Source organism: Gouania willdenowi, chromosome 17 (assembly GCF_900634775.1).
Source record: "Gouania willdenowi chromosome 17, fGouWil2.1, whole genome shotgun sequence".
In the NCBI taxonomy this organism is placed as follows: Eukaryota; Metazoa; Chordata; class Actinopteri; order Blenniiformes; family Gobiesocidae; genus Gouania; species Gouania willdenowi.
Window position 1 is genome coordinate 12,721,880 of NC_041060.1, and position 25,570 is coordinate 12,747,449.

The 25,570-nt window shown below is 40.5% G+C and overlaps 2 protein-coding genes across 4 annotated transcripts in view; one reads left to right on the forward strand and one right to left on the reverse strand.

Moving 5' to 3' along the window:
- Positions 1-5,957, reverse strand: LOC114479808 (uncharacterized). The gene is made up of 6 exons (XM_028473689.1): positions 5,058-5,957; positions 4,773-4,978; positions 3,842-4,012; positions 1,929-2,081; positions 1,752-1,818; positions 1-1,631 (listed from the first exon to the last, which is right to left on the reverse strand). Exons 1-6 carry the CDS (start codon positions 5,734-5,736, stop codon positions 43-45), a joined length of 2,865 nt encoding a protein of 954 aa, XP_028329490.1. The 5' UTR covers positions 5,737-5,957; the 3' UTR covers positions 1-42.
- Positions 4,920-25,570, forward strand: part of LOC114479809 (amyloid beta A4 precursor protein-binding family B member 1-interacting protein-like) — a 27,563-nt gene continuing 6,912 nt past the window's right edge. The window contains exons 1-9 of one of the 3 annotated variants that reach the window (XM_028473691.1): positions 4,920-5,010; positions 14,551-14,649; positions 17,494-17,581; positions 18,930-19,150; positions 20,705-20,776; positions 20,872-21,031; positions 21,132-21,253; positions 21,332-21,406; positions 21,496-21,639. In XM_028473691.1, the coding sequence (XP_028329492.1) occupies positions 14,590-14,649; positions 17,494-17,581; positions 18,930-19,150; positions 20,705-20,776; positions 20,872-21,031; positions 21,132-21,253; positions 21,332-21,406; positions 21,496-21,639 (942 nt within the window). In that variant the 5' untranslated portion in view covers positions 4,920-5,010; positions 14,551-14,589. Of the gene's footprint in view, positions 5,011-11,041; positions 11,076-14,519; positions 14,650-17,493; positions 17,582-18,929; positions 19,151-20,704; positions 20,777-20,871; positions 21,032-21,131; positions 21,254-21,331; positions 21,407-21,495; positions 21,640-25,570 lie in introns of those variants that run through there. The other 2 variants (XM_028473692.1, XM_028473693.1) reach the window with 2 other exon arrangements.

The window sequence follows — 25,570 nt, forward strand, 5'->3', positions numbered from 1 at the left end:
CTATGCTAGAAAAATTCCTAAAAACTAACCGGAGTCTTTATTTTACTGCGATGCCACCCAGAGGACTGACATCCCACTTCCACTTTGGTGACTGAGCTGGTTGATTCGTCCTCGCACACAATCGAGTGTAAAAAAGACTGCAGTGCCGTTGTGAACCTGGAAGGAGGCTCGTAGAGCCACACTGGCCCACTGAGTGCCTTCAGCCATCTGACCGGCCACCTGCTGCACCAAGGGCACTGGCCTCTGTGCCTCTACGTCACGGCCTGATCCTGATCCTGCTGCATCACTTCGTCTAAACAGAGTCAATCTGATCAAGCTGCAAGAGTGAATGACTTTTAGGTCCAGAGCTAGACTTGCAGTACCGCTTTCCTTGAAGACAAGATCCCGCCCCTGATCCACAGATCCCTTGGCGAGTAGCCTTATTTGGGACACCTGAGGGCTTGTTTGGTGGAAAAACAATGGCTTATTTCTCACTGCTCCCGAGGGAAGGCCAGTGCTGGCCAGAGAGGCGGACAGGGAAGAAGAAATGGCAGAAGGGATCCAGACCAGGCTGAGAATGCTGATGCCAGTCTCATCACCAAAGTAGCGTACGTTACACTGGGCAGGAGAAGTGATTTCAAAACCCAGCATGTCCCCTGAGCTCACCTGAGCTACTCCTGACAGAGATAGTGACGTGTCCCTGTAGTGAACGCCAGGTTTAAAAGCACGGAATAACTCCTTACTTGTTGCATTGTGGTTTAGGTACGCCACAATTTGGAAGCCCTCCGATACACACATCTGGCCCATGGAGTACAGCGCCTGCTGGAAAACAAAACGCACAGTTCCACTCTCTGCAAATCGAATGCCTCGGCCATCATGAGTCAGTCCCACCACATAGGGGTCTGAGGTGGAGATGGTACGGAAAACAGGGCGATAGTTTGTGTGGTAATGAGCAGAAAGAACTGCTTGAGCCGTCATGGCAACAGCCCCGGTGTCATGAGATAGCCAAAGGAGGCTGAGGGGGTGCGCAGAAGGATTGTACACCTTCAAGCCCTCATTGCTCTGATTACAAGGGTTGGAAGCACTACGCAGGTGAAGGGACATGATGTGACCGGGGGCAACTTCGGCTACCCCACTGATGGTGGCGCTTTGGAGCGTACGTTGCTCCCGCTGTTCAACTCGCACGCCACTGACATCACGACCTTCGGAGGCATCCGTGTTGTTCATACGAAGGCACAACTGGATGAAGCTGCGACAGCCATGGTTCACGGAGAGATTTTCATCCAGCCAGACCAAACCATGCAGACGGTAAACCAGACGCCCTTCCTCCACAGATACTAGACTTCCATCGCCTCTACCCTTAATGTGAAGCTGTAGGCTGGAGAAGCCATGAACCAGGTTGTTTTCTTTCACTCCGAGTAAACTCACATCTCCAGCCCAGGACATGGAGAGAGCGCCGTCGCCGAAAGTGCCATCAGCGGCAGGGCCAGAGCAGATGGTATCTGTGGTGAAGGTACAAGGAGAAGCCACTCGTTCTCCATCACACTCACTGCAGGCCTGACACTCCTCCATGTTCAAGCTAAAAAAGTAGCCGTGGCCACACATCCCTGAGTTAGCGTCTCGCTCAATCATGCCCTGGCACCGGAACCCACCTAGTTTTACCACATCACAGAAAAGCCAAAAAAAAGGATATACACAATTGTTAGTGACATTTCAACACCCATATACCACAATTTTTATGCTTTCAAAAATGTACAATGATATTTACGTACCTGGTGTGTTGACACATTTCTGGCTATCTCCACACAGATTAGCTATTTCCAGACATTCATCTCTGTCCTGTAACCACAAACAAAAGGAACACATTTACTATTTGAATGCAACAAGACTCGCAAGTATCTACTTTTTTCAAATAGGTTGTTCATTTTTTTGTTCAGTTCTTTCATTACCTGGCATATCCTGTCTGCATGCACCGAACACTGAGCAACAAGAAAAAAACCAGCGGGGCAGATCGTGCACCTCTCACAGTGAGGACGGCCGCTACTAAAATCACAGTATTCATCTGGACCACAGGCGCCACAGGCTTCTACTGTTCGACCCACCTTGGATGGAAATCAACAAACACTGAAATCAGCTGTCAAGTACAACACTTTTTGACTTTTAAAGGAAGTAATGAAGCAGTTTGTCTGAGTTTGAATGACAAACTAAATCTTTAATTCCATCCATTGATAAGTTTGCTTAAAATGGCATTACTGTGACCTCTAGTGATTAGGTACAATATGACAGTGGGAAAGGTGGAGATACTTATTAAAAGTCTTACTTAAAGAGTAACTAAACCCCAAAACCACGTTTTTTCTGCTGAAAACAAACATATTTTGGTATGAAGTAATTTTGTTGATTGATTCTTCTCCAATTTTTGACATTTTTGTCAAACTATTTCACTTTGGTGTATTTTGTTGTAAAAATGCAAAAGTGACTGCCCTCTATGGGTTGAAACCAGGCTATTACAATAACATTTTATTATTGACTGTGAATGGTGATTTGTTACATTTTGGTGGCTTCTTACATCATCAACCACCACTGTTGGCTCTTCACCTCTTATAAAAACTAGCACCTGTGGACTCTGGAGTCTGTGGCGAGTAGGCTGGATTGAAAGAATTATGAATAGAGAAGTATTGAGTAGCTTGTTAGCATGGCATTAATTGTACTTAGGAGATTCTTCTGCTGCTCGATGAAGGCGGTCGCATTTTTATCTGCTCTCCCCCCTCCCCCCCCAAACTGCCTTTGCTGCTTATTTTGTGTTCCGAAATTATGGAATTGGTCAGCTGGTCTCTCATTGCAATCGTTCAAATTTTTTCGACAAAAAGACCGGGCAGGGGTGAGCCTGCCTGTCTGAACGGAACGTTTGCGGCCGGATACACGATGGATTCCTGGAATAAGTGGAAGGTCTTGTGTCTGTCCATGCTTTCCATGGAGGACATCTACATGATTGGAATTATGGTAGCAGGGATGCTGCTGATTGGAGCGGGCAGCTTTCTGATCTATCGCAAAGTCTATATTACGTTGGCTTGTTTCGGGAAAGATGCCAGTCATTTCTGAAGGATGGGGCAGAGCACTCAACACTCAGACTAATGTGATGAATGAACTCAAAAGTAAGCAGATGGCTACTTTGGAGTGTTTATGCGGATTGAGACCAACTTGGAGAGGCTGAGTGCTTGGCTTGCAGTTTGCGGCCACATCATTGGATTTTACAGCTGGAGACCAAAAACTCAAGGCTACCAAAATTGTGCTAGCCTGAAACAAAAACAAATCCCTTATCATCATTGGCTTCCCCCACACGCCAGCCGCTCAAGGCTGTCTTTCTGTTTCACAAAGGATGTTGTGCAGACTTAACGCTCCATCCGTCTCCTCCTCTTATTCCCCCCATCACCACCTAGGACTTTTGTTTTCTGAACCAGATCTACCAAGGTCGTCACACATCATCTGACTGTATCAGAGGGAAAGCAAAGGTTGATATTTCACCGCCTCCATTGATCCTCCGTCCTCCTTCCCTCCCCGCACTTGCACCCCCCCCAAGCGGCTGGCAATCCTTTCTTTTAACTTCCTCTTTTGTTGCTCTGTAACATGTGCAATGACAAATAAAGCTGATTCTGATTTAGTATAGACTGGGCATGTTTTCACTGCTGCAGGAGTCCCGCCCATAACCAAAGGTTTAGTTACACTTTAAAGGATTTTCAATGTTCATTTTCTTCATGTTACCACAAGAAAATGGTAAGTTGACCCTTTTTACCAACTTTATCAAACCAAAGAATATGTTTGTGCATTATATACTCATGAACACACACGTGAACAATCAGCATACCTCCATCACACTGGCCTCCATGTCCACCTTGTGTAAAGACAGAGCTTGCTGAGCCTGGGGAGACCTGACCTGTCCACCCATGCGCTCCATGGGACTATCTAGCTCTCCCTGCACGTTGTGGATAGACGTTTGTTTAATGCTGTCCATCATTACATTGTACTGGGCTTTAACCTGGGAAGAAGAAAACATTTTTAAACATATGTCATCAACACCATTAAATAAATAGTTTCTCTGAGTGCTGGAGCTTAGCATACGCAGAGTTTGCGGAGGCAGGGGGAGCATTGCCCCCATAGTGGTCAAAAGTTTTCATTACACTATTCCCAAATTCATTCGAAGAAATACAATTTTTTTTTTTTTTTTTTTTTTTTTATGAAACAGTTTTCTGCTGCTTTGATTGTAACATATTACTCTAGAGTAGTATACATTTTCAGTAAAATGGTCCCAAACTTTTTAGACTTTAGGTTGGTTCTTCTGTTGTGCATCACCCTTCACAATGTGAAGGGTTATTTCTTTCTTACTATGGACTTTATATTTTGTTAAACGCACTGAGATGACTTTGTTGTAATATGCGCTATATAAATAAAGGCGAACTGAATGTAAATGGTGACGCAAAAATGAAGCAGAAAGTTGCCGCCGTCCTGATTTTATCATGGATTTACAACATTAAACGATGCGTCGACACAAATTTTTGTAGTCTACATGATCAATTATGTTAATCATTTTTGCATTATTGTATATGTTACACACATTGTGGTTGGCGCGTCTATATATTTAAATTATATGTTTGTTTTTTTATCCCCCCTAGAAATGAATTGGTTTGTGAATGTGATTTGAAATATATGTGTTGGCCCTCCAACATACTTGGTTCATGTACAGGTTAAGCTCTCCTGTTTGTGTCAGCTTTGAGGTAAAACAGGCAACATGGCCTTACTTGCTCCATCTGTTCATACATCCTCCTCTGCTGCTCCAGTATTTCTCTCTGCTGGTTCACCAGCGCCCCCTGCTGTTCACTGAGAAGCCTCTGCAACTCTCTGATCTCGGTTTGTTGGCCCCTGAGGGCCTCAACAAACTTCTCCTGTCCCCTGGAGAGCTGCAGCTGCATCACAAGAGCATCCTCTGAGGGAACCTCGTTGTTTCCTGTAGCAAATGTGAAATACATCGGTTACCAGGTGAGGGGGGGAGTGTTATTCTCTGTTTTTTTAACCTTTACACTCACCTGGTTTTATGTCACACGCCAGCTGTATGTGCGCACCACGCTCCGTTCCTAAGTCTGAGAACTCATCCAGGTATTGCGCTGCCCTGTCCGTCACGTGCTGAGGTGAAGGGTACAACCCCCCATCATCAATCGCGTGCGCCCCGCAGCTGTCCCCGACGCACGCTGGGTGGTGCTTTGGACGCATTCTAGTGGGCAGTTTGCATCCAATCCCTTTACATTCTCGTCCACCAGCTCCATCATCGCCTGAGGTTTGATGAGAACCAGTGGTGGAACAGGTTCCTCCGGCACAGCCTGGATGAAACACCTCCGCTGTGATGGTTCTGGGGTTCGTCCTTCTGGCGCCATCCGTGCCCGCGCCGGGCTGCGTAAAAGCGCCGTGCTGCTGCTGTGGCTGGATGACAGTGTAGGCTGCTGGAGGAGGATTGTGGGCTTGTTGCTGACTGTACTGAGCATCCCGTTGGTAGCTTGGATGGGTTTGTGTCTGTCTGGAATGCGCAGAGGGGTAAAACTGCCGCTTTGGTGTAGATGCCAGCACCGTGCGCCCCTGGCAGTGCGCTCCGACGCACGGTCTGCTCCAGTCCTGTCCAGGGAAGCAGTGCCCTCCCCGGCACACCTCAGAGGCGCCATCAGTGCCAAGTATGATGATGAAGAGTAAATACAAAGCTGAGACATGTGCCATGTTGCAATCCTTAAATGCGTAAAGTTACCAGACTTGGCTGAGTGTATGGACACCTTCGGACGCAAAGACTTATTCCTTCTCTTTGATCATCTCTATTCTGATAAATCCATCACCCGTTTACACCCGATAGCCTGAAACTGAGATTTCCTCACTTTTCTCAGCTCGTCTCCATTGCGCGCACCGTGTTGTGCATGTCTCTGCCCGCTTTGCCCCCTCTGAGAGCTTCCACTGCTCCACATGTGGCGCTCACTAATTGGCAACAGGCTTTGCTGCTAGTCTTAAATTAACCCATAGCTTTCCCGGACATACCACTACTCTACGCACTCACCCCATTCCTAGCAGTGTGACCCATGTGGTCAACGGTCATATTTAAACGATTTTCTTGTTCACACTTAAAACGAAGCTCATTTTAATGCAATAAAGTGATGCAGTCTTGTGCGTAAAGCAGTTTATAACTTCCCTCTCCTTCACCATTCAGTATTTTCACTGTAGGTTAAAAATAAAACCCTTGTTTATGTATTTATTTATTTATTTTTACATTTTAAACTTTCTTCTCACTAAACCAGCATAAATGCACAGACCCCGTTAATCACAGTGTCAGTGTGTAAAGTCCATCAGCATTAGTTTAGCCTAACTGAGAGGTTATTATAAACAAGTCCATGATTTATGAGTGAGGGGCGAGTTTCCAGGTGATGCCAGGGGTTCACAGAAAAAATAAATCATGTACTGAAGCTGAAACGTATGGAACCATTGATGTCATAGAACACATGTGCCAAACTCATGGCTGGGGGGTCACTTTAAGCCAGAGGTTCCCAACCTTTTTCTGGTCATGACCCCATTTTGAAATCACAAATATCTGGCTACTTTTTTTATTTTTTATGTCTTCTAGAATTAGTTTTTCATCATTTTATCCGAACTAGATTCATATTTTAAAAAAGTTTACGTATAGAATACAGTTATTTGATATTGTGTGTGGGATGTGTTAATTTTAAAAAGAATAATACTTATATATATTCTTTTCCTAGACATTTCAGGGGACCCTTTTTTAAATCCTAGGTGGCCCCACATGGGGTCACGACCCCAAGGTTGAAAATAACTACATTAAACCCATGAGAGGATTGACTTCAGCCTGCAGAATAATTTGGATTAAGTAATAATTAGAGGGAAAGCATTGATGACCTATAAATTGATAAGAAACGGTCAATAGTAGGTTATTAGCATTGCATATTAAGAAAGATATAGATTTATTTTTTCAATGGTTTGAGAATATGTAAACTTTTTTTCACAAAGTATATATACAGTACATTTAAAATAGTGCAACTGCATAAATACTGCCATTAATGCTTATCTCTAAATATCTCTAAAACATTAAACCTAAATGTTTTTTTTGTTGTTGTCCCATACCATCTGGGAAACTGTCCGTGCTGGTCCATTAGATTGCATATGTGCAAATTGACATCTTCATTTTACCCTATGCTTTAACTTGTCTAACAACTTCGTATGTTCCTCTAACCCAAGACGACATTTTTTGTCTACAGAAGCCATCGATGAAATCATTGACGGCACAGCAAAGTTCATATACAATCTAGAATTCTGTCTGTGCTTTCATTGTTCCTCACACTGTCTATTCTCTCTCATAGACAGAGATGATCTTCTCCCTCCACCGCTAATACTTCAGCTTTTCAAGTTCCTTCACTTTGTTGTTCTCTCCACGTAAACATAAACACATGGCTGAACTGCATTAAGAAAGGAGACATTCAACATTTTCCTCCCCGACAGATATCAATTTCATGCAATAAAAAACCACTTCAAGTCTGTGGAAAACTGAAACATGTGCGAGAGTGTCTCAACCTCAGCATCAACTTATTCTGCATGTTGTTGGATGTGTAGCAGAGAGTGAAGGAACTCGTCCCGCACTGAGGAAAGTAAATCTTATGAGAATCAAACAATAATAAACCTTAAAATGAAGACAATGCTAATAAATGTCACATTTCCACTTTTCATTTCAACCTTTATTTCACGGGAAGAATCCTGCCCAGAGTGATTATGACAATGATACAACCCGACATCCATTTAGTATTAAAACTCCTCAATTTCTTCTTTTTTTCAGATCTTCTTTCGTCTTCATTTTCCCCTGTGTTGGCAGCACCCCTCCTTTTTTGCAGTTCAGGTTTTCCAACACCCGATAAATATCTCCACGTTTGTTTTTTCGTAACTAATTTTAGCTCCTATTGTTTGTTTTGCGCAGTTCCATTTGTCTTCTCCGAATACCAACACACTCTAAAATGATTGTCGCATCGTTTCTGCAGCCTGCCGATTCAAACAGACGCAGCGGTATTTGTTTGGTTTTTCACCAGTCACAATGGCTAGTAACGCTACAATGTTATCAGTCAAAATGAATTTTTACCCACAGTTGGCGGGTTGGTGGGTGTTAATTTAAAGCCCTGCCTGAGAATATCAATACACTATATATTCAGAAATAGGAACAAAAGGAATCTGACCTCTGCAGCAGCTGCTATTCTGTAAGAACTCTGACCAATCCCTGCCATTCGGTCCAAATGGAAACAACCAATCAGATGCCTTCATGACTTTTACCACGTGAAAGATACAAATAGGTCTGCCAACACTGCCCCCCCCAAAAAATCCTCAGGTTCTCACGACTTAGAGCAGAGTAAAATGTACATTTTGCGTCTGTAACAGTGTTTTATTAACCATGAGTATAATGACTTATTCGGAGAAATCTGAATGAGCTGCAGCTGTCAGACTTCATAGAAAGACTCATAAAGACACTCAGGGGCAGATTCACTGAGCAAACGTCACTCCACGCTCTAATAAGGAGTACAACGCCAAGGTAATCAGTAATACACTGCTGCACTTCCCAATGCGCCCTCAATCCATTTAACGCATTTCCCTCTGATGATGCATAGCAGGCGGATCTCCCAGGGGGAGCAAAAAATATGGGACCAGGAAATGCAAATAAATGAATGCAGAGGAAGCAATGCGATTCATGAAATGTGGAACTGTTTGCAGTGATCGTTTTAGTACTAGAAAATACTACTACTGACCAGCAGGTGCAAACACACACGCAGTTGACAGAAAACACAGCGTAGATGAAAAAAAGCTGGACGTGCGGACCCGTCGGCTGCAGTGCAGACGGTCGCTGTGCGCAGTGATGGATGTGACCATGGATTGATGTAGCTTCGGACGCACTGCTCCAGTCTGTGTTTTTCTCTCCATGTTTTGACCGTCAAAGTCTCGCGTTGTGTTGATCTGGATCAGATGCGTAATTTACACAGTGCTGATCACTGATGGCACAACGGTCACATATGAGAGTGTGCACGAACACGGCGCTGCTCAGACCTACTGGATGATGGTCAGGAGATCATCTTCAAATAATGCAAACTGATTAACGGACTTGCTGCATTAACTCAGATCAATAGGGCGGTTTCTGTCCAAATCTACCTATTTTTCATGGACTGATCAGAGCAAAGTTACAGGTCCTGGCGGAGCACCCACATTAAATTAGGGGGAAAAAATATCATTAGGTTTTAAAGTTGTTGTTTTGTTTAAAAAAAAAAAGAGAAACTTTTGATTTGTTTATTTAGTTTTCTACATTATTAAATGTTTGTGCAGCAGACCGAGAAATCCATCTGCCTCAAATTTAACTCCCTCAAATGTCAGTGTGCTTGTGCACACTGACGTCTCCAAGTTAAACGAGCAAAACGCTCATAAAATTAGTGGCGGTCTGCACCAGTTCTGCTTGTGCACTAATCATTGCTGCAATCTTAGTGAATATTGCACAGCAGGTGAGGAGGAAACTGCGTCACTAAAGGATTTAGGGAAGCAACGGGATTAATACCCTTTATTTTAGTGAATCCGCCCTTCAGATAGCAGCTTGGCTGTAAGGTACAAGAAACAGTGCATATCTTATCCAATAATAGTGTGTGATGTGTCAATTTAGATATTATCTGCACTCACAGGGTCCTGAGGAAAGAGGGGACTACACTACACAGAGCACCAGTATAAACCAGTACTTGCCCGGCTCCATCACAACTGTGGAAAGTACAGAACAAAAACCGAGCTGCACAATTAAAAAATAAATAAATAAAACAAAGTAATGTTCAGATTCCTGAATTCATAGTATGCTCATTTAATCTGACAAAGCCTGCCACACAGAAGCATTCAACCATCTGACACCCAAACTTTATGCAAGGTAAAACAAAAATACATTATCTACTTTTATTGTTATTAGGTAGACAAGTATTAATTTAAAAAATGAACACATTCTGTGGAAAGTTGAGGCTTTGGCAGCATGAGAATAAGCAAGTGTTAGTTTCCTGTATAAAATGTACAATATATATACTGTATATATATATATATATATATATATATATATATATATATATATATATACAGTATATATATAGATATATTTATATACTGCAGATTACCATTTTGTGACCAAATTGTATTCAAGTAAGGGAAATAATATGCAATAATTTGAGGGCAATTTAAGGATTTTGTAAGAATTTTGGGCAGTTTAACATAAAAAAAATGGCTGCAATCATGCGATATAAGCACCAGGAGTGTTAAGTTTTATTTACACAATGATTCATGTTTCCTCTGTAATTTTTACTTTCTCAGGCCGAATTGGATGCTCCAAAAGGTCGGATTTGGCCCCCGGGCCATGAGTTTGACACGTGTGTTAATAGAAACTTGCTGCGCTGACACTCCGAGTGAATGGACTCATTATTTATCATAACCTCCTGAAACAATTAAAGTTCTAATAGAGTATATTACAGTACATTACCATTACCTGTTCCTAATGGATTCACCCTTGGGTCCTTTAAGAGTTAAATACTTGGACGTCCACATCAGCTTTGTTTAAGACAAACACATGTCCATTCTAAGCGGCCAATCGATGGTTGTGCAACTAATTACAAATATGAAGCTTCCAACCACACGAGAAGAAAAACTTGCATTTACTGTCAACGAGCAAAGCACTGTGATGTGAGTGAACTACAGTAAATGGCTTTTTTCCTTCTCTCTCTACTCAGGCTTTGGCTCACCACCTTGTTTGAATGCATGTCTGTCTGCGTTGTTGATGTGTTAGACCACAGAGACAAATGGCAGCCGCTCTAACATGGCTGACGAGAGGATAGAACGTCTAAACTTAATGGGGTTTTGTGACGCATGCCTTTCCTGAGATGGTAAATAATAAAGCACACCACGACACTACAATGGGATGGATGGGGAACTCTGCACTACTTGACTGTGTTTTATGAGACCAAAGACACAGCGAAGCGATTTTCACATGTGGGAAGCAGAAGTCCACGAAGGTGAAGTGAGCCAAAACTTTCACTTTCATATGGAAACAATAGATTTTCTTCAATACCCAGCTGCTCCCCCCCTTTCCCTACCCTTCCTTCTCCCGCTTTACCTCATCTTGCTTTGGGGGAAGGTCTATTTACTGTTTGGTATCAACACAGGCCTGAGCTCTGCCTCTGTTTGTGAGCATTTGCGTCACACTCTGTGTGTTTGTATCTGTCAATGCAGATGAGCAACAAAACAAATTTACAATTTTGTCAATATTGTGACCAGGCGTACTAACTTTATTCCCAGTTGGCTACATTTTGCATACCATAATATAATGGGCACATTTTCAAATGGCAAGCGGCTAAGCAATATTTAAGTGACTCCATTTTTGTTGCTGGAAGTTATTGCAACTCATTTTAAATTTCAAGATTGATGGTTTGATTCGCAACCTCTGTGTCTCGTGTGCATGGAAGTGTTTGAATGTCTGAATTTGTTAGTGTAATGTATTGTGAGGGAAATATAGGGTTACAAATGTGCAAGATGGTCGTCGGTCGGGTTTTCTATTAATCCAAAAGTTAATGAAGGTTGAACGTGTCAGGAAAACGCGCATGGCAACTGTTATATTGTTGTTTGATTGTGACTGTAAATGGGTGAATGTGTAGGAATTTGTGCGTGAAATCCATCCATTCATCCTCTATAGCAGTGGTTCTCACCTTTTTCAGCCCCCGACCCCCAGAATAAAAGTGCCAGAGACCAGGGAACCCAGCTATACCTGACGGTGGTTGAACACTGACATGAACATTTAAGAAATGTCATGTGGAGACAGGGGGAATAAAGGGGAGAGATTTGTGGGGCCCATCCATGAAGTCAGCAAAATGATGGTCTATTGTTCTATGAATCTGTGATAGCATTTATTTATTTATATGAATAATATCCACTATTATCCAGGAAGTTTATTATTGATTGTGCCATTGTATAGAGTCATCTTAAAGATGTAAATCTTTGTTTTAATCAGAAATAAAATGGGTTAAAAGTGACCAAAAATGGTGGAAAAGCTGGCAAAAACCACAGAAATGGGTTAAAAGTTGCAAATTAGAGTGACCAAAAACAGACAGAAAAAGTAGTAAAAAAAATGGTTCAAAGTGTCAATATTGGAACAATTAATAAGAACACGTAGTTTAAACTGACAAATAATGGGCATGACAATTTGTGAATGCGGTTAAATTGGCAAAAATAAGCATGATACATGGTGGAAAGAGGTTAACAGTGACAATAATGGGTCAACATGTGCAACATTAGGTGGGAAAAGTGGTGGAAATTATTTATAAGTGCCAAAAATGTCTTAACAGTGGAAAAAATGTGCAGAAAACGCATTGAAATGTGATAGAGAAGTGGCAGAAATGGGAGTAATGTAGCAAAAACATGGCAGGAAAATGTGATGAAAATAGGTTGAAATATGGCAAGTTTGGTGTAGTTGCAGAAAAAAGATAAAAAGAGCAAAAATGGACTCAAATTGTTAATATATATATATATACAGTATATATATATATATTCTTAGTTTCTCGCAAAGCCAAATTTAGTCCTGACCCCAAGGTTGAGAACCCCTGCTCTATAGTATCAAGTGCAGTGTCTTTTAAATAGAATGCATCAAGATTATTGATGATGTTTCTCCATTGTCTGTGCTAAAAAAGAGACAGTTTTTTTCAGTTTAAACTAAGAGTTAAATGTTAGGAATTGTGTTTAAGGATGTGAAATCATCAAACTCGCCTCTGCATCACAGTGCTTTTTAGATCATGTTCACTGCGCTGGAGGCAAGCTGCAGGATCAAGATATATGGGTCACTAAACAGAAAATAATGAAACGAAAGCATGCACGATAAACCATCTTTCCTCACTGCTATCCAAAACACATGTTGGATATAAGAAGGAAATAATGATAAGTGCTGCAGGAATGTCTGTCTCTGATGCAAAAACACGAACACCCTAACCCGTAATGACGGTTTGAGAATGTGATGAGGACAGAGTTTAGACACCCCGGCTCTACAGTCTCAGGGGGGCAGTGTTTATACCCAGTGTTAGGGGTTCCTTATCCTGCATGTTTTAGACGTCTCTTTGCTCCAACAGTACAGACTCTAACAAATGTGTCACTGTGCAGATGATCTGTATAAAGGTTTGGTGGAGCAGGGAGGCATCAGAATGATGGAGGCACTCAATGACTTAAGTTAGGCGTCCTTGGTTTAGAGCAGGGGTTCTCAACCCCATTTGGGGCCATGATACACTGGGAGGGGGGTCGCCAGATGCCTTGAAAAAACTAAGAATTTTTTTTTTTTGCTATATTTTTGCTCCTTTTAATGCATTTTTTCCACATTACTCCGATTTCTGCCACTTCTCCATCAATATTCAATAACTTTTCTGCACAGACATTTCTGGCCTTTTCCACCACTTTTCCCACCTATGTTGCATATGTTGACCTCCACTTTTAACCTGTTTTCATCATGTCGCATATTTTTGCCAACTTAACCACATTCATGATTTGTCAAACCCATTATAAATTATAATTGTTCCAATATTGACACTTTTTCTGTTCGTTTTGCATGGGCCACTCTAATTTGCAACATTTAACCATTTTCTGTGGTTTTTAAAATCCCATTTCACCACCTTTTTCATCATTTTTGGTCACTTTTAACCCATTTAATTTCTGATTAAAACAAGCATTTACATCTTTAATATGACGACCATATACTATGGCGCAAATACTAATAAAGTTCCTGGATAACAGTGGATATTAATCAGATAAATAAATAAATGTGGTTATCACAGATTCATAGAACTCTTCCCTTTATTCCCACTTATAGATGGTCCTGTCTCCACATGACTGTTCTTCAATGTTCATGTCTGTGTTCAACCACCTTCAGGTTCAATGGGGGTCCCCGATCTCTGGCACCTTTATTTTGGGGGTGGTGGGCTGAAAAAGTTGATAACCACTGGTTTAAAGTACAGATCAACTGATTATACATAATGCACTTCTGGGCTTTAGTTCTGAAACATCAATGCTTTTGGCTTTTGGACTGTTTGCATTTTAAAATGCACCAAAAAGAGGTTATATAAAGAACTGTTTTTCTTTTTAAACCATTGTTCAAAAAAATAAAAAAAAAAGTATAATGGAATTAAACTAAGTGATATCAGCAGGGAGTGGAATACAGTATTTAATCCAAAACAAAAATGGCTTTAGTGATTATTTTCAGACTTTCCTTTTTGAGTTGATAAATGATTCAATAGTAGAATTCATCTCAACAGCAAAACCATAAAGCAACCATACTTTACCATTATGATGCTACTTCTGGCCACATTTTGCCAGAAATCCACTTGACCACCTTTTCCTCTTTTTGTCACTTTTCATACAGAACTGAAGAAGTCCTTAATGAACTGAAATTATCGATTACTCTCAGTTCCCATTGGAAACACATCTTTACACATTTCTTCATTATTTCCTGCCCAGGTGCTAAAAGATTCAAAATGCGTATCTGAGCGTGTGCAGATGGATGACCTGGACGTCAGACTGGATGATCTCCTTGGAGAAATAAATGATTTCACACTGGTGAGTTGGATTTTCACTTTTATTGGATAAAACAATAAACAAACGGGTGATAACTACCTCTAGCATTTATTTGTTTGTTTGACTGTTAGCATGGTTGCGTCAAATGTCCTCAATGGATCTTGACCAAATTTTAACCAAAGATAGAACTGATGCCATGGAAGGTTCCATTCAATTTTTGAATGGATCCAATTCAATATACTGATTCTGGATCAGTTAAAGAAATGGAAAAATTCCTATTTCTCAATAGTGGCAAAATTTAAATTGACCGATCTTTATAAAATTTGACTCAGTTATGTTGGGTTTGGTTCTGCATTACTCCACCAAGTTTCATCTGGATTTAACCTGGATCACACATTTTATCTAAATTTTTCTAAAGAAAACCAGTGGTGCCCGTACATTTGGACCTAGTGTATCGTTATTAATGGGGATAGAAGTTTAGGTCACATTTTATTTGAAATTGTATGCAAAAGGCTGACATTACACTGTCATTATCTGTCATTAGCATATATATATATACAGTATATATATAAGGTAGAGAGATAGATGGCTTTTATTTGTCATTGTACATACAACAAACATGTAGCAGCTTGCGATGGTGTTACGACACATAACAAAATAGAATACCATTAAAATCTTAATAAAGTAAAAGCACACACATATCTACTTAAAGAGTCACTAAACCGCTGCTGTCTGCTGACCTGCCACTATTGGGGAAATTCAAAAAATTCCTTGATTATGGTTGATAGCAGTAAGACACGCCCAGTCAGGCTGCCGGTCAGCGCTGTGAGCAGAGACGCATGGTAATACACACAGCTGAGATGTGTCACTATAACCACAGGCATGGTGGCTCAGTGGTTAGCACGTCCGCCTGACAGCAAGAAGGTCCTTTCTGTGTGGAATTTGCATGTTCTCCCCATGCTGCTTGGTCTTCCTCCCAAAGACATGACTGTAAGGTTGACTGGAGTCTCTAAATTCCTCGTAGGAGTGAATGTGAGTGATTGTTTGTGTCTGTGTTGCCCTGTGATGGACTGGCGCCCTGTCCAGGGTGTACCCCTGCCTAGATAGGAGATAGGCACCGGCAAACCCCCGCGACCCTGAAAACAGGAACAAGCGGGTCTGAGAATGGATGAATGGATAGATAATCAAACTAGCATCAGTGTTTTATTAGTGAAAAACAATACTACACACGTGTTGGTGTGTTAAACATTGTTGTTATGTTCTGCGATGCGCGTGCACAAAAAGTAGAGACGTGGCTTCTGGTAGATTGGCAGGGGGGGGGGGGGAGGAAGTGGAGCTGTTTAGGGACGTTTGCTTTTGAAGTTTCTCTCTCTCTTTTCATCCTCCGGATATCAGCCTTAATGACAGCTTTAATGACACCTTATTCATGCTAATGACAGGTGTCATGTCAGAATAAGGACAGAGTAATGTCAGCCTTATGTATAAAACGTAAAGTAAAGTGTTACTGGAGTTTCTTCCAAGATTTGAAAGTGTGAATGATCATGGTGCTATGATCAGGATCAATGATCCAGATAACGTCCAGCTTGATGGAGGTTTGCGCTCTGAGCTCTTGCTGTTCCTGACATTCTGAGCTTTTTTTCTGGACCATCACAGCCCCTTTGCCTCCTACTGTAGTGAAATGGCTCCAGTTAAACCTCACTAAGAGTGATTTCTTTTGAAGCAGAAATAAGTTCCCAGAAACAAATCAGACAAATTACTTGACGTTTTTCTCACTAGCCTGATTGTTTTCTGATTATGCTGCCAAAACTTTGCTTTGAACAGAGCATCACTGAGAAAATGTGAGCAGACACTGAAACTCAATGAAGTCACAGCATCTGGAATTAGCCTCAGGCAAACACGATGGATTCCCTTAAGCACACATAAGCTGCTAATCATATAAGAAGAATCAGCCAAGAAAAAGCATTACCCTTTTTAAAAAACGATTTAACCAAGCTTTGGGTAAACGGACTGTACGCGTGTACGCCGTAAATGTGTACAGCCTGAAGATGTGGATTCAGGTTACGGTACATTTTACATCAAACATAATGAAAAGAGGGGATATTAGCATTGGCATGCAACCTCGATGGAAAGAAGAAAAAAAGTGACAAGCAACACTACGCAGACTGTAGTTTGCAAGGGAATGTTTTTGATCCCAGACGAACGACAAAATGAGCAAACAGATCACACTTGATCACACTTTCTGCCTCGATTTGGCCCTTTTGTCTCAGAAAGCATGCGTTTTGTTCCACGTCTCAGAAGATCTCAGAGGTGTCGCTCAGGCAGCAACATGTGTTTTCAGACACGGTCAGGTTAAATCACACGCTGAACAGCTTGATTATATGAGCCCAAGGTTTCCCGTCAGCACTTTTTGTTTATATGGAGTATGATTGAGCCTGTGGAGATACACTGACTGGTAATCATTGAAAAGGGAGCGGAGAGGCCCCATTTTTCTTGATGACATAAATGTTTCATAATGGGGCTCCCAGAGTCAACAACGGGGTTACAATTCATAGAAATGTTTGGCTGATTTTCTTCTGTTCAGAAGTTTCCACGATTTGCGATCAATTCATTTCTAAATGAACTGACCCGTGAGTTATTATAGGCTATGCATTCCCAGAGAAAAGTGTGTTTTCTCTTACTGCTTCACATTAACAAAAAAAAAAAAAAAAAAAAATGATAAAGAACAGAAAAGTTGTCATGGAAACTCAAGGACATGAACTCACATTTTGGTGCTTTGTTAAAAAAAAGTCACATTGAATATTTCTTATTGTAAAACTGCTCATATGGCCACATTAGGCCATCAAATACCAGACTAATTATTAATTGGTACACAATGTTTTTATAAAGGCTCAAACACCGGAGGCCAACGCAGCACAGTTGGATTCAGCCAATCAGGGAGAGAAAACCTTCTCCATTGGATTCACAGACCTAAATGGTAAGTAGACACATGTATTTATTTAGTTATGTAAAGCACATAATGCATATTGTATGAATGTAAAAGTATTGTAAATACACAGATTTAGTCTTTCACCTAATGTCCTCATAGAGTCCAAACATATAGCATGACATAAAACTAAGATAACACAAACATAAGGACAGTACAGTTACAATACAAATACTACAAACAATCAATAAAACAAGAGCGCCAACCTCCGGAAAACGGCATATTTTATATTTGCCAGACATTGGGAGTTATCTTCATTATTAGCATCTAATGTAAAGTGCATAGATGAAAGTCTCTAAACAAGCACCGTTACTCTCTGATCGTAATTGACTACATATTGTAAGTGAGCAACTATTAGAGGTGAAAGTAATAGATTACAAATACTCACGTTACTGTAATTGAGTTGCGTTTATGGGTCCTTGTACTTTTTTTTTTAGTCTTTTTCTAAATCAGTAATTTTGCTTGTACGTTTCGCTTGTAGTAATTTCGCTTGTATGTTTTAGAAGAAGTAAAGCCATTTGTTACATTTCTACCCCCAAACCATTACTGAGTAATTTATTATTTTTTTGTTTTAAAATGATCAATGGACATTGTGAAACGACAAAAAATGAAAAGACCAGACAACCATCAAATGCACCACGTCATAGCCGACCAACTAGATCAAATGTAACGTTCATAAAGTTAGCTATTCTTAGAGCCTGAGAATACGTATTTTGAAAAATAATTGTACATTTTGACAAACCTTTTATTTTATACAGATTCCTTGGTGGAAAATTCAATAAGTTCCAAATGTGCAAGAGTTTCTACATTACTGTATGGCAAGATTTATTACCAAAAATAAACGTGGGGGGTGAAAGGAACTACCATTTTACGTTGAGTACTATTTATTAGAGCTACTTTTTACTTGTACTTTAGTATTTTATGTATGACTTACTTGTACTTGAGTACAATTTCAATGAAGTAACAGTACTTCTACTTGAGTAGGACTTATCAGTACTCTTTACACCTCTGCTGGTAATATACAGTACTACTTTCTGGGTGAATGTAGCTTTTCTGAACGGCATCTGATAAACTCCTCACGGAGGCGGACCTGCTTCTAACCACAGTGTTTCTTTTTTTTGAAAACAGTCACCCAGGGGCATTCATACATTTACACTCATCCCAAGCAAACTGAGCCACACTGCTCTAACCATATTAAAATAGTCCTATAAAAGGCTTTTAATAGCTGGTGGGTGGTGCTGTTTCTTCTTATGCCTAAATGTCAGAGCAACCTTTACACGAGCCAAGCTGTTAGGAGCGGATTAGTGCGCCTTTATCAGCTGTTTTTCTTCCTTTTTAGAGTTTCTTCGTGAACTGGAGGAACAGGATCTGGATGCCCTGGTGGATGATCTGAGATCAGATTTACCTCAGAAAGACGTATCCACTCCTGATCAGAGCAGCACAAACACAGATCCTCAAACAGAAACTGCTTTAATTCAGGACTCTGTGACTGCAGCTCCACTCCCTCCCCCTCCATCCCCAAACACACAGGAGTCCTGCAGCTGGATCACTGCAAATGTGGTATACTCTACAGCACGTCATGAAAATCAACTTAATAGTAGGGATGCACCGAAATGAAAATTTTTGGCTGAAACCGAAAATGAGAAAACTAAGATCAAAAACTGAAACACCCAAAGAAATTATAATGCAAATTATGGCTCTGAATGTGTTCTTACCTCACTGAAATTAAATCACTGCAATTGTATATATTAATATTAATGCTTCAAAGAATAAACCAATTAAAAATATGAAAACATTTATTTAACACTGACAATCTAACAATGCACAATATAATAATAAATAAAATAAAAAAGTTTAACTTGACCCCACTCATACATTAAATACAGGCCTATAACTAACTGAGCTGCTGAAAGAGAGTCAAATTTAATATGTTCTCTCATTAAAACACAAAGTGCATTGAAGCTCTTGATGAAAATCAGTTTCTTAGCTTTATTTATTATCCAAACATATTCTTGGAAACACGCGTCTCCAAGATGCACATGCTTTCTGTGCTCCATGTGCTCTGATTGCGGCGTGGATCATTTCTTGTTTAATTTTGATTCCATCCAAGTAATGATCTTTATAACACGTACCAAATTCCGTCGTGATGAAGTCCAGACGTGCGCTGTCAGACTCTGAAACCAGATGCTATCGATGCCCAACCATGCGTCGTGCTACTGTGTAGAGGTCCGTGTTCACAGAGGGCTACATGTAACTACAGTGTCTAAGTGACATTAGCTGGGTTTCCATTATAGATATAAATAGAAGCCATATTTCTAAATGTCCACAAAGTATAATTGCGCTTTAAACGTGTTTCCATTGGAGGTTGTTTTGAGCAGGGTTAGGTTATAACCCAATATTGCAACAATCTTTAGGGTAAGGTTTAGTCTCAGTCACATGACCTAAACTGGCCAAATAGGGGCGCGGCGTATGGATAGAATGTTGGTGTATTGATATTGCAACCGTACGGATAGCCACTGCCTTTAAAGTATAATGCTAAGAAATGTTCTGGTCTCCTCTTCTGTCTTCTGCGCCATGTTTTCTTGGAGAGAAGTGGTCATGTGACCAAGTACGTCACATTCTGTGACGTGTATTTGCGGAAAAAAGTGTTTCCATAACACCTTTGTGACAAAAACCTCTGAAATTCCTCCTCATGAAAGCGTAAAAACTTTTTAGCAATATTTGAGTGTTCTTACAAATTCAGGTGTTTCCATCACCAGTTTTTATTGCGCTATTTACCGGTAGATTTTGCGCATTTCCAAGGGTAACAGAAACGCAGCTACGGAAACACAAAACACACTTAACTGCTCCATCATCTCTGCTCAGAAGACGCTTTAGTGCTCAAATGTATGGAATTACACCCATTCCGTGAGTCTTCGGACAAGTTGGCCTATTGCCAAGTGAACGCGTGCGCGTCTTTACAACATCCTGTTTCGGTTGGCTTATTTTTGGTGAGAAAAGTGTATCGGCCGAAAATGCACTATGGGCCATTTTCGGTAGCCGGAATTTTGGTGCATCACTATTCACTACTTCGTATAGTTAAGGATAATTGACTGATTTTAATGATATTTTCAGAGTGAACCCCAAACAAAAGCAGAGAAAATAAAACTTGCTCTTGAGAAGTTGAAAGAGGCCAAAGTAAGGAAGGTAAAAAAATAAGTAAAAAGAAATCACATTTTTTTTTTTTTTTGGAGTTTCATTTGACATTTCATTGAAATTAAAGCTTAACATGTGTCTTGAAGTTGATTGTGAAGGTGCTGATATGCGACGGCGGCTCCAAAGCTCTGATGGTGGATGAGAGGCAGACGGTCAGAGATGTGTTGGACAAACTGTTTGAGAAAACACACTGTGACTGTAACATCAACTGGAGCTTGTGTGAAATCAACCCTGAGCTCCAGATAGGTGAGATCGCCCCAATATGTGCTCAGTTCATGCCCTCAGTTCTTCATCTTTAGATTTTCTAAATCTAAAGATTTATTTTGGCGGTTTCTGCTTATTTCAGAGCGAACCTTTGAGGATCATGAGTATTTAGTGGAGCCACTGTCTATTTGGACTCGCAACAGTGAAAATAAAATCTATTTCACGCCAAATCATCAGAAATATGTGATGTTCAGAGAGCCTCAGGTATAAGAACTTGTTTTTTCTTCCTTTTGTCCAAGTTGATTTCAAGTTAACCAAAGTTGTGGGCTTTTGCTGTTGTAGCTTTTTTACTTGTGGAAAAAGAAGAATCCCTGTTTGAATAGGGTAAACAAAAAGATCAAAGAGCTCCTGATAGAGGTTATATACAGCAACACACGTCACACACACACACGCGTTTTTCTATCTCTTTGATGTTTACGTGACTGTATCATTTTCCGACACTGCAGGAACATTTATGCGGCTCAACTTTGATGGTTCCTGATTTGGAGGGTGTTTTGTTCCTTAAAGAAGATGGAAAGAAGGTTTGGAAACCTCGTTACTTTGTGCTCAGAGCTTCAGGGATTTACTATGTACCCAAAGGAAAAACAAAGGTACGCCAAGTGCAAGAGTGGGTCTCATACGAGTTGAAGTGTGGATGATTGTATTTGGACACAGCTGGAAGGGTTATATTAGGGGACTGTACAATAAAAGGCACAAGCAATAGGGCATCATCTCTCTTCGTAATACTTCCCACCCTTTGGCAGTTAAACTTCAGATGAATAAAATTGTAAAAATGATTTAAAACACAATTTAAAATATGTAATGTGTTGGGGTTGGGGGCACGGTAATGTCTTGGTTGGACTTTTTTTGGGTTATATATTGGTTATGATATTAAAATCTATGTTCCCTTCATTAATACCTGTACCGAATGAACTCATTAAAAGTCTGTTAGTAATCAGGATTAGGTTTTAGGTTAAATCACGTGTCAAACTCAAGGCCCGGGGACCAAATACGGCCCTTTAGAGCAGTGGTTCTCAAACTTTTTTGGTTCAAGTGCCCCCTCTCTCTTATTTGTGAATCCAAGTACCCCCTTTTTTTCCGACGACAACATTTTGGTTAGAAAACTATTAAAAACAACTTTAAAAGCATAACAATGGAGTGAACGAGTGATGACACCATTTTGATATCAAGAATTTCTGTTGACCCCAAAGACATTATTGTTCTACAATCTGTTTTTGATCACGTTTGAGCTTGGATATTTTTTTTAACACTGCCATTTAGTTGAACAAGGTTTATATTTCACAAAATAAAAGTATAGAAATACAACTGTTTAAAAAAAGAAGAAATTTCAAAAATCTATTTTAATTTTTCTAAAATTTCAGGCGACCTCACATCGGGACCTGATCCCAAGATTGAAAAACACTTTATTTGTTAATTTTCCACTCTCCTGTAGTGCCATCACGTACCTCTAGGGGTACACGTACCCCCATTTGAGAAACACTGCTTTAGAGCATCCAGTTTGGCCTGCAGCAGAAAGGAAGAGAAACCAACTAATTCAGTTGTAAATATCTCAAAAAAAAAAAAAAAAAAAAAAAAAAACACAAATTCAATGAAACTCCACAATATTTGCAGGGCTCACATTTTCTCCATGCTTATAACACATAGTAGAAATCTTTTTTGTTCTCAAATTGTTAAAAGAACTCTCAATTCTTCCAAAATCCTGCAATTTTCCTTTAAATTATTCCACAAAATCAAATACATTTAAGGTGAAGATCCTGCAGGGACTGTGGGATCAGTGCCATACATATCTTACAATTTATTTATATGTGAAAGTGCAAACTAGAGCACAATTATGCTTACATTACAACATTTCCCACAGAGAATCTGCAGCCCACTTAAGATAAACTGCTCTGTATTTGGCCCCTGAACTAAAATGAGTTTGACACTCTTGAGTTAAATGATCACAGTTTCCCTCACTATGCAAACAATAAGAGTATCTCAATGATAATGGTACTTAATAAAGTGAGTGTTTATGGACATCCTCAACAATGTTACTCACTGTTTTAGCAATTTCATTGGTGTTCAGTGTCACATTGGCAGGCGTAACAAACCAGTAAACCTCAATCTTCTTGGTTAGAGGAAAGCGCAAGCAAAGCTTAACATAGATTAGGGCCCAAAACTGCATCTGTAGCAGTTTTTTTTAATATATTTATATATCAGAGCTGGAAAATAGTCATTTTTTTATTCCAGAGGACAAAATATGTGTGCAGGTAACCCCCCAAAAACGAAATCAAGAGGTAAAAACTAGATTCAGTCCAAACTGTGCAAGGCAGATGCAAAGTGCAAACAAAGCAGTAATTATGCATATAACATTACAACAACACACGCAACAGATGAATATACGGATATTCATCTGCAATCAATGGATTGTGTTGAGGAGAGTTAGAAAGAAACTGAATAGTTGTCATTCCAGGAATTCTCACTTGTGGTTTTCGCTCCACAACAGCCGCTCGTTTAGCGCGGTTTCATCTCTGAACCCAAAGTGTCTCTGCTTTGAATCAGAAATGAGAGGCAGAATGTTTAACAATAGAATGTACCCTCTTAAATGGAGGGCTTTGTTTTTCTTTAAATTGTGTTTATGTTACATGTTGATGAATAGTCTTTAGACGCTGTTGCCACAGTGCTGCCTTCCTGCTCAGTGAAGCATCTGCTCCCAGTACTTTTCCACTGTCTTTAGCCCCTCCCCCTCCAGCTCATGCCACTCACCTGAATCACACCTGGTCCTGATCAGTAATCAACTCAGTATATAAGCCCTTGTAGATCATTCAGTCAATGGCAGCTTGTTGATGCATCTTGCCTGAATCTCCTGCATGGTCTTTTGGTTGAGTTTCCTGGTTCTCACCTTGTTTTTGTTCCCCTACCTTCAACCTCTGGCCATTTATCGTCACCCTGACCCTGGTAATGAAATTCTCTTTAGTAAACTGTTTCCTGTCTCTGAAGATGAACATTGCCTGTTTGGTCTGTGGAAGCTCTCAGGAGATCTAGCTTCCAATCGCACACTGAACATTGAACTTTTTTTTTTTTTCAATCACCATTCATTGCTCTGCCTAAAGCCTTCAATAAAGACCTCAAACTGTCTTTGGAGCGACTTTGTTGCAATCCAGCCACATCCCTGTGAAAGTGTTTTGGGTTCACCACTACACCACCGCATGTGAGAACGACCCGACTAACGGACTTAGCAGAGACTTTGTTTTTGGACAAGCTTGTCATTCTGGCTGAGCTTCTTCCAGCAGAGAGACGGAAAGACTCTGCGTCCGAATAGTCCCTCCTATTTCCTTTCCTATCCACTGTTCCTTCACTCCCGGAAATGTTTAAGTGGTGGCCATGATAAAGAGCGTTCAAGTTCTCTTTAAGCTCAGGAAAATAGGCTCAATGCTTCCTTTTTTTACCTCCTAGAGCCTAGGAAACACTGTTGCATCCTTTACCAAAGGAGACGAGATAATCCTGACCCACAATTCCTTGCGGCGACAACATTTAAAGGAAAACGCACACCCGAGCACTGACAAGTTACGGAGTTCATGTAAGTCATGCAATAATGTGCCTTGAACAACTTTAAATAATGAATCTAAAACCCATATCGTATTATATATGACATATTATCACATTATAACTGACACATAAAACACAATGTGGTTCAAGAAAAAGGGATTAGATACGTCACAATTCTGCAATGAAATAAATTAATTTGTTTAATTGTAATAACAAAACATGCATTGCTGTCTTAAAAATATTACACTACTCGTAGTGTTTAACCTTTGACAGCATGTGCAGAAAAAGAAGAAAAAGAGGTTTTTTATCCACATTGTTTTATTCAACATAATTCATGTTAGTGAGCGGAAGGTGAGTGTGAGCAACTATTCTCAATGTGACGTTCTTTTAGTTTCACTTTTGTTCCCGGTAGGCTCTTTTCCTTTGATTTACATTCAAACCGTGTGATTTTTGAGATTATATCAGGGGAAAGTTTTATAAGCGTGCTTTTAGTCCATTTTCAGAAATTTGTAGTTTTTTCACTACTGTAGACGTCACTAACCTTCGCGGCCGTTTGATTGTTACGTCACCTAGTGGAAGTGCGTCTGACTGTCAAAACAAACGTGATGGCCTTTTCCTAACCCTTCTCCTAACACCTTTCCTTAACCTTGTGACATCATCCATGGGGTTATGGAAAAGTGGATAAGAAAGGAGATAGGGGAGACTATTCAGATGCTGCTGTAGAAGTTTTTGCTAGCAGCTCATACCTGCCTACATGACTGACCAGAAGAGGACCTGTAGTAGGGCCATCTGCAATCAGTCTCCCCAAGACCGTCTGGCTCCCGGTCTTGCTCCCTAGAGGCCATGTTTGTTTCTCAACAACCTGCCTATGTCACCAAACTGTGGCAGCTTTCCGGGCCACGCCGTCCATCAACGCCACCTGTGCCTGAGGTTGATGTATCCTGGTCCGTCAGGTGTTTCAACCAGTAATCAAATCCTCAGACTTGAAAATAG

Bases quoted from the DNA above. Each gene is read 5' to 3' on its own strand.
- LOC114479808 (XM_028473689.1), bottom strand. From the start codon at position 5,736: ATGGCACATGTCTCAGCTTTGTATTTACTCTTCATCATCATACTTGGC. The intron at 4,979-5,057 runs GTGAGTGTAAAG...CATTTGCTACAG, and splicing joins GGCGTGTGACATAAAACCAG to GAAACAACGAGGTTCCCTCA. The intron at 1,632-1,751 runs GTACGTAAATAT...TGGTAAAACTAG, and splicing joins GAAATGTGTCAACACACCAG to GTGGGTTCCGGTGCCAGGGC.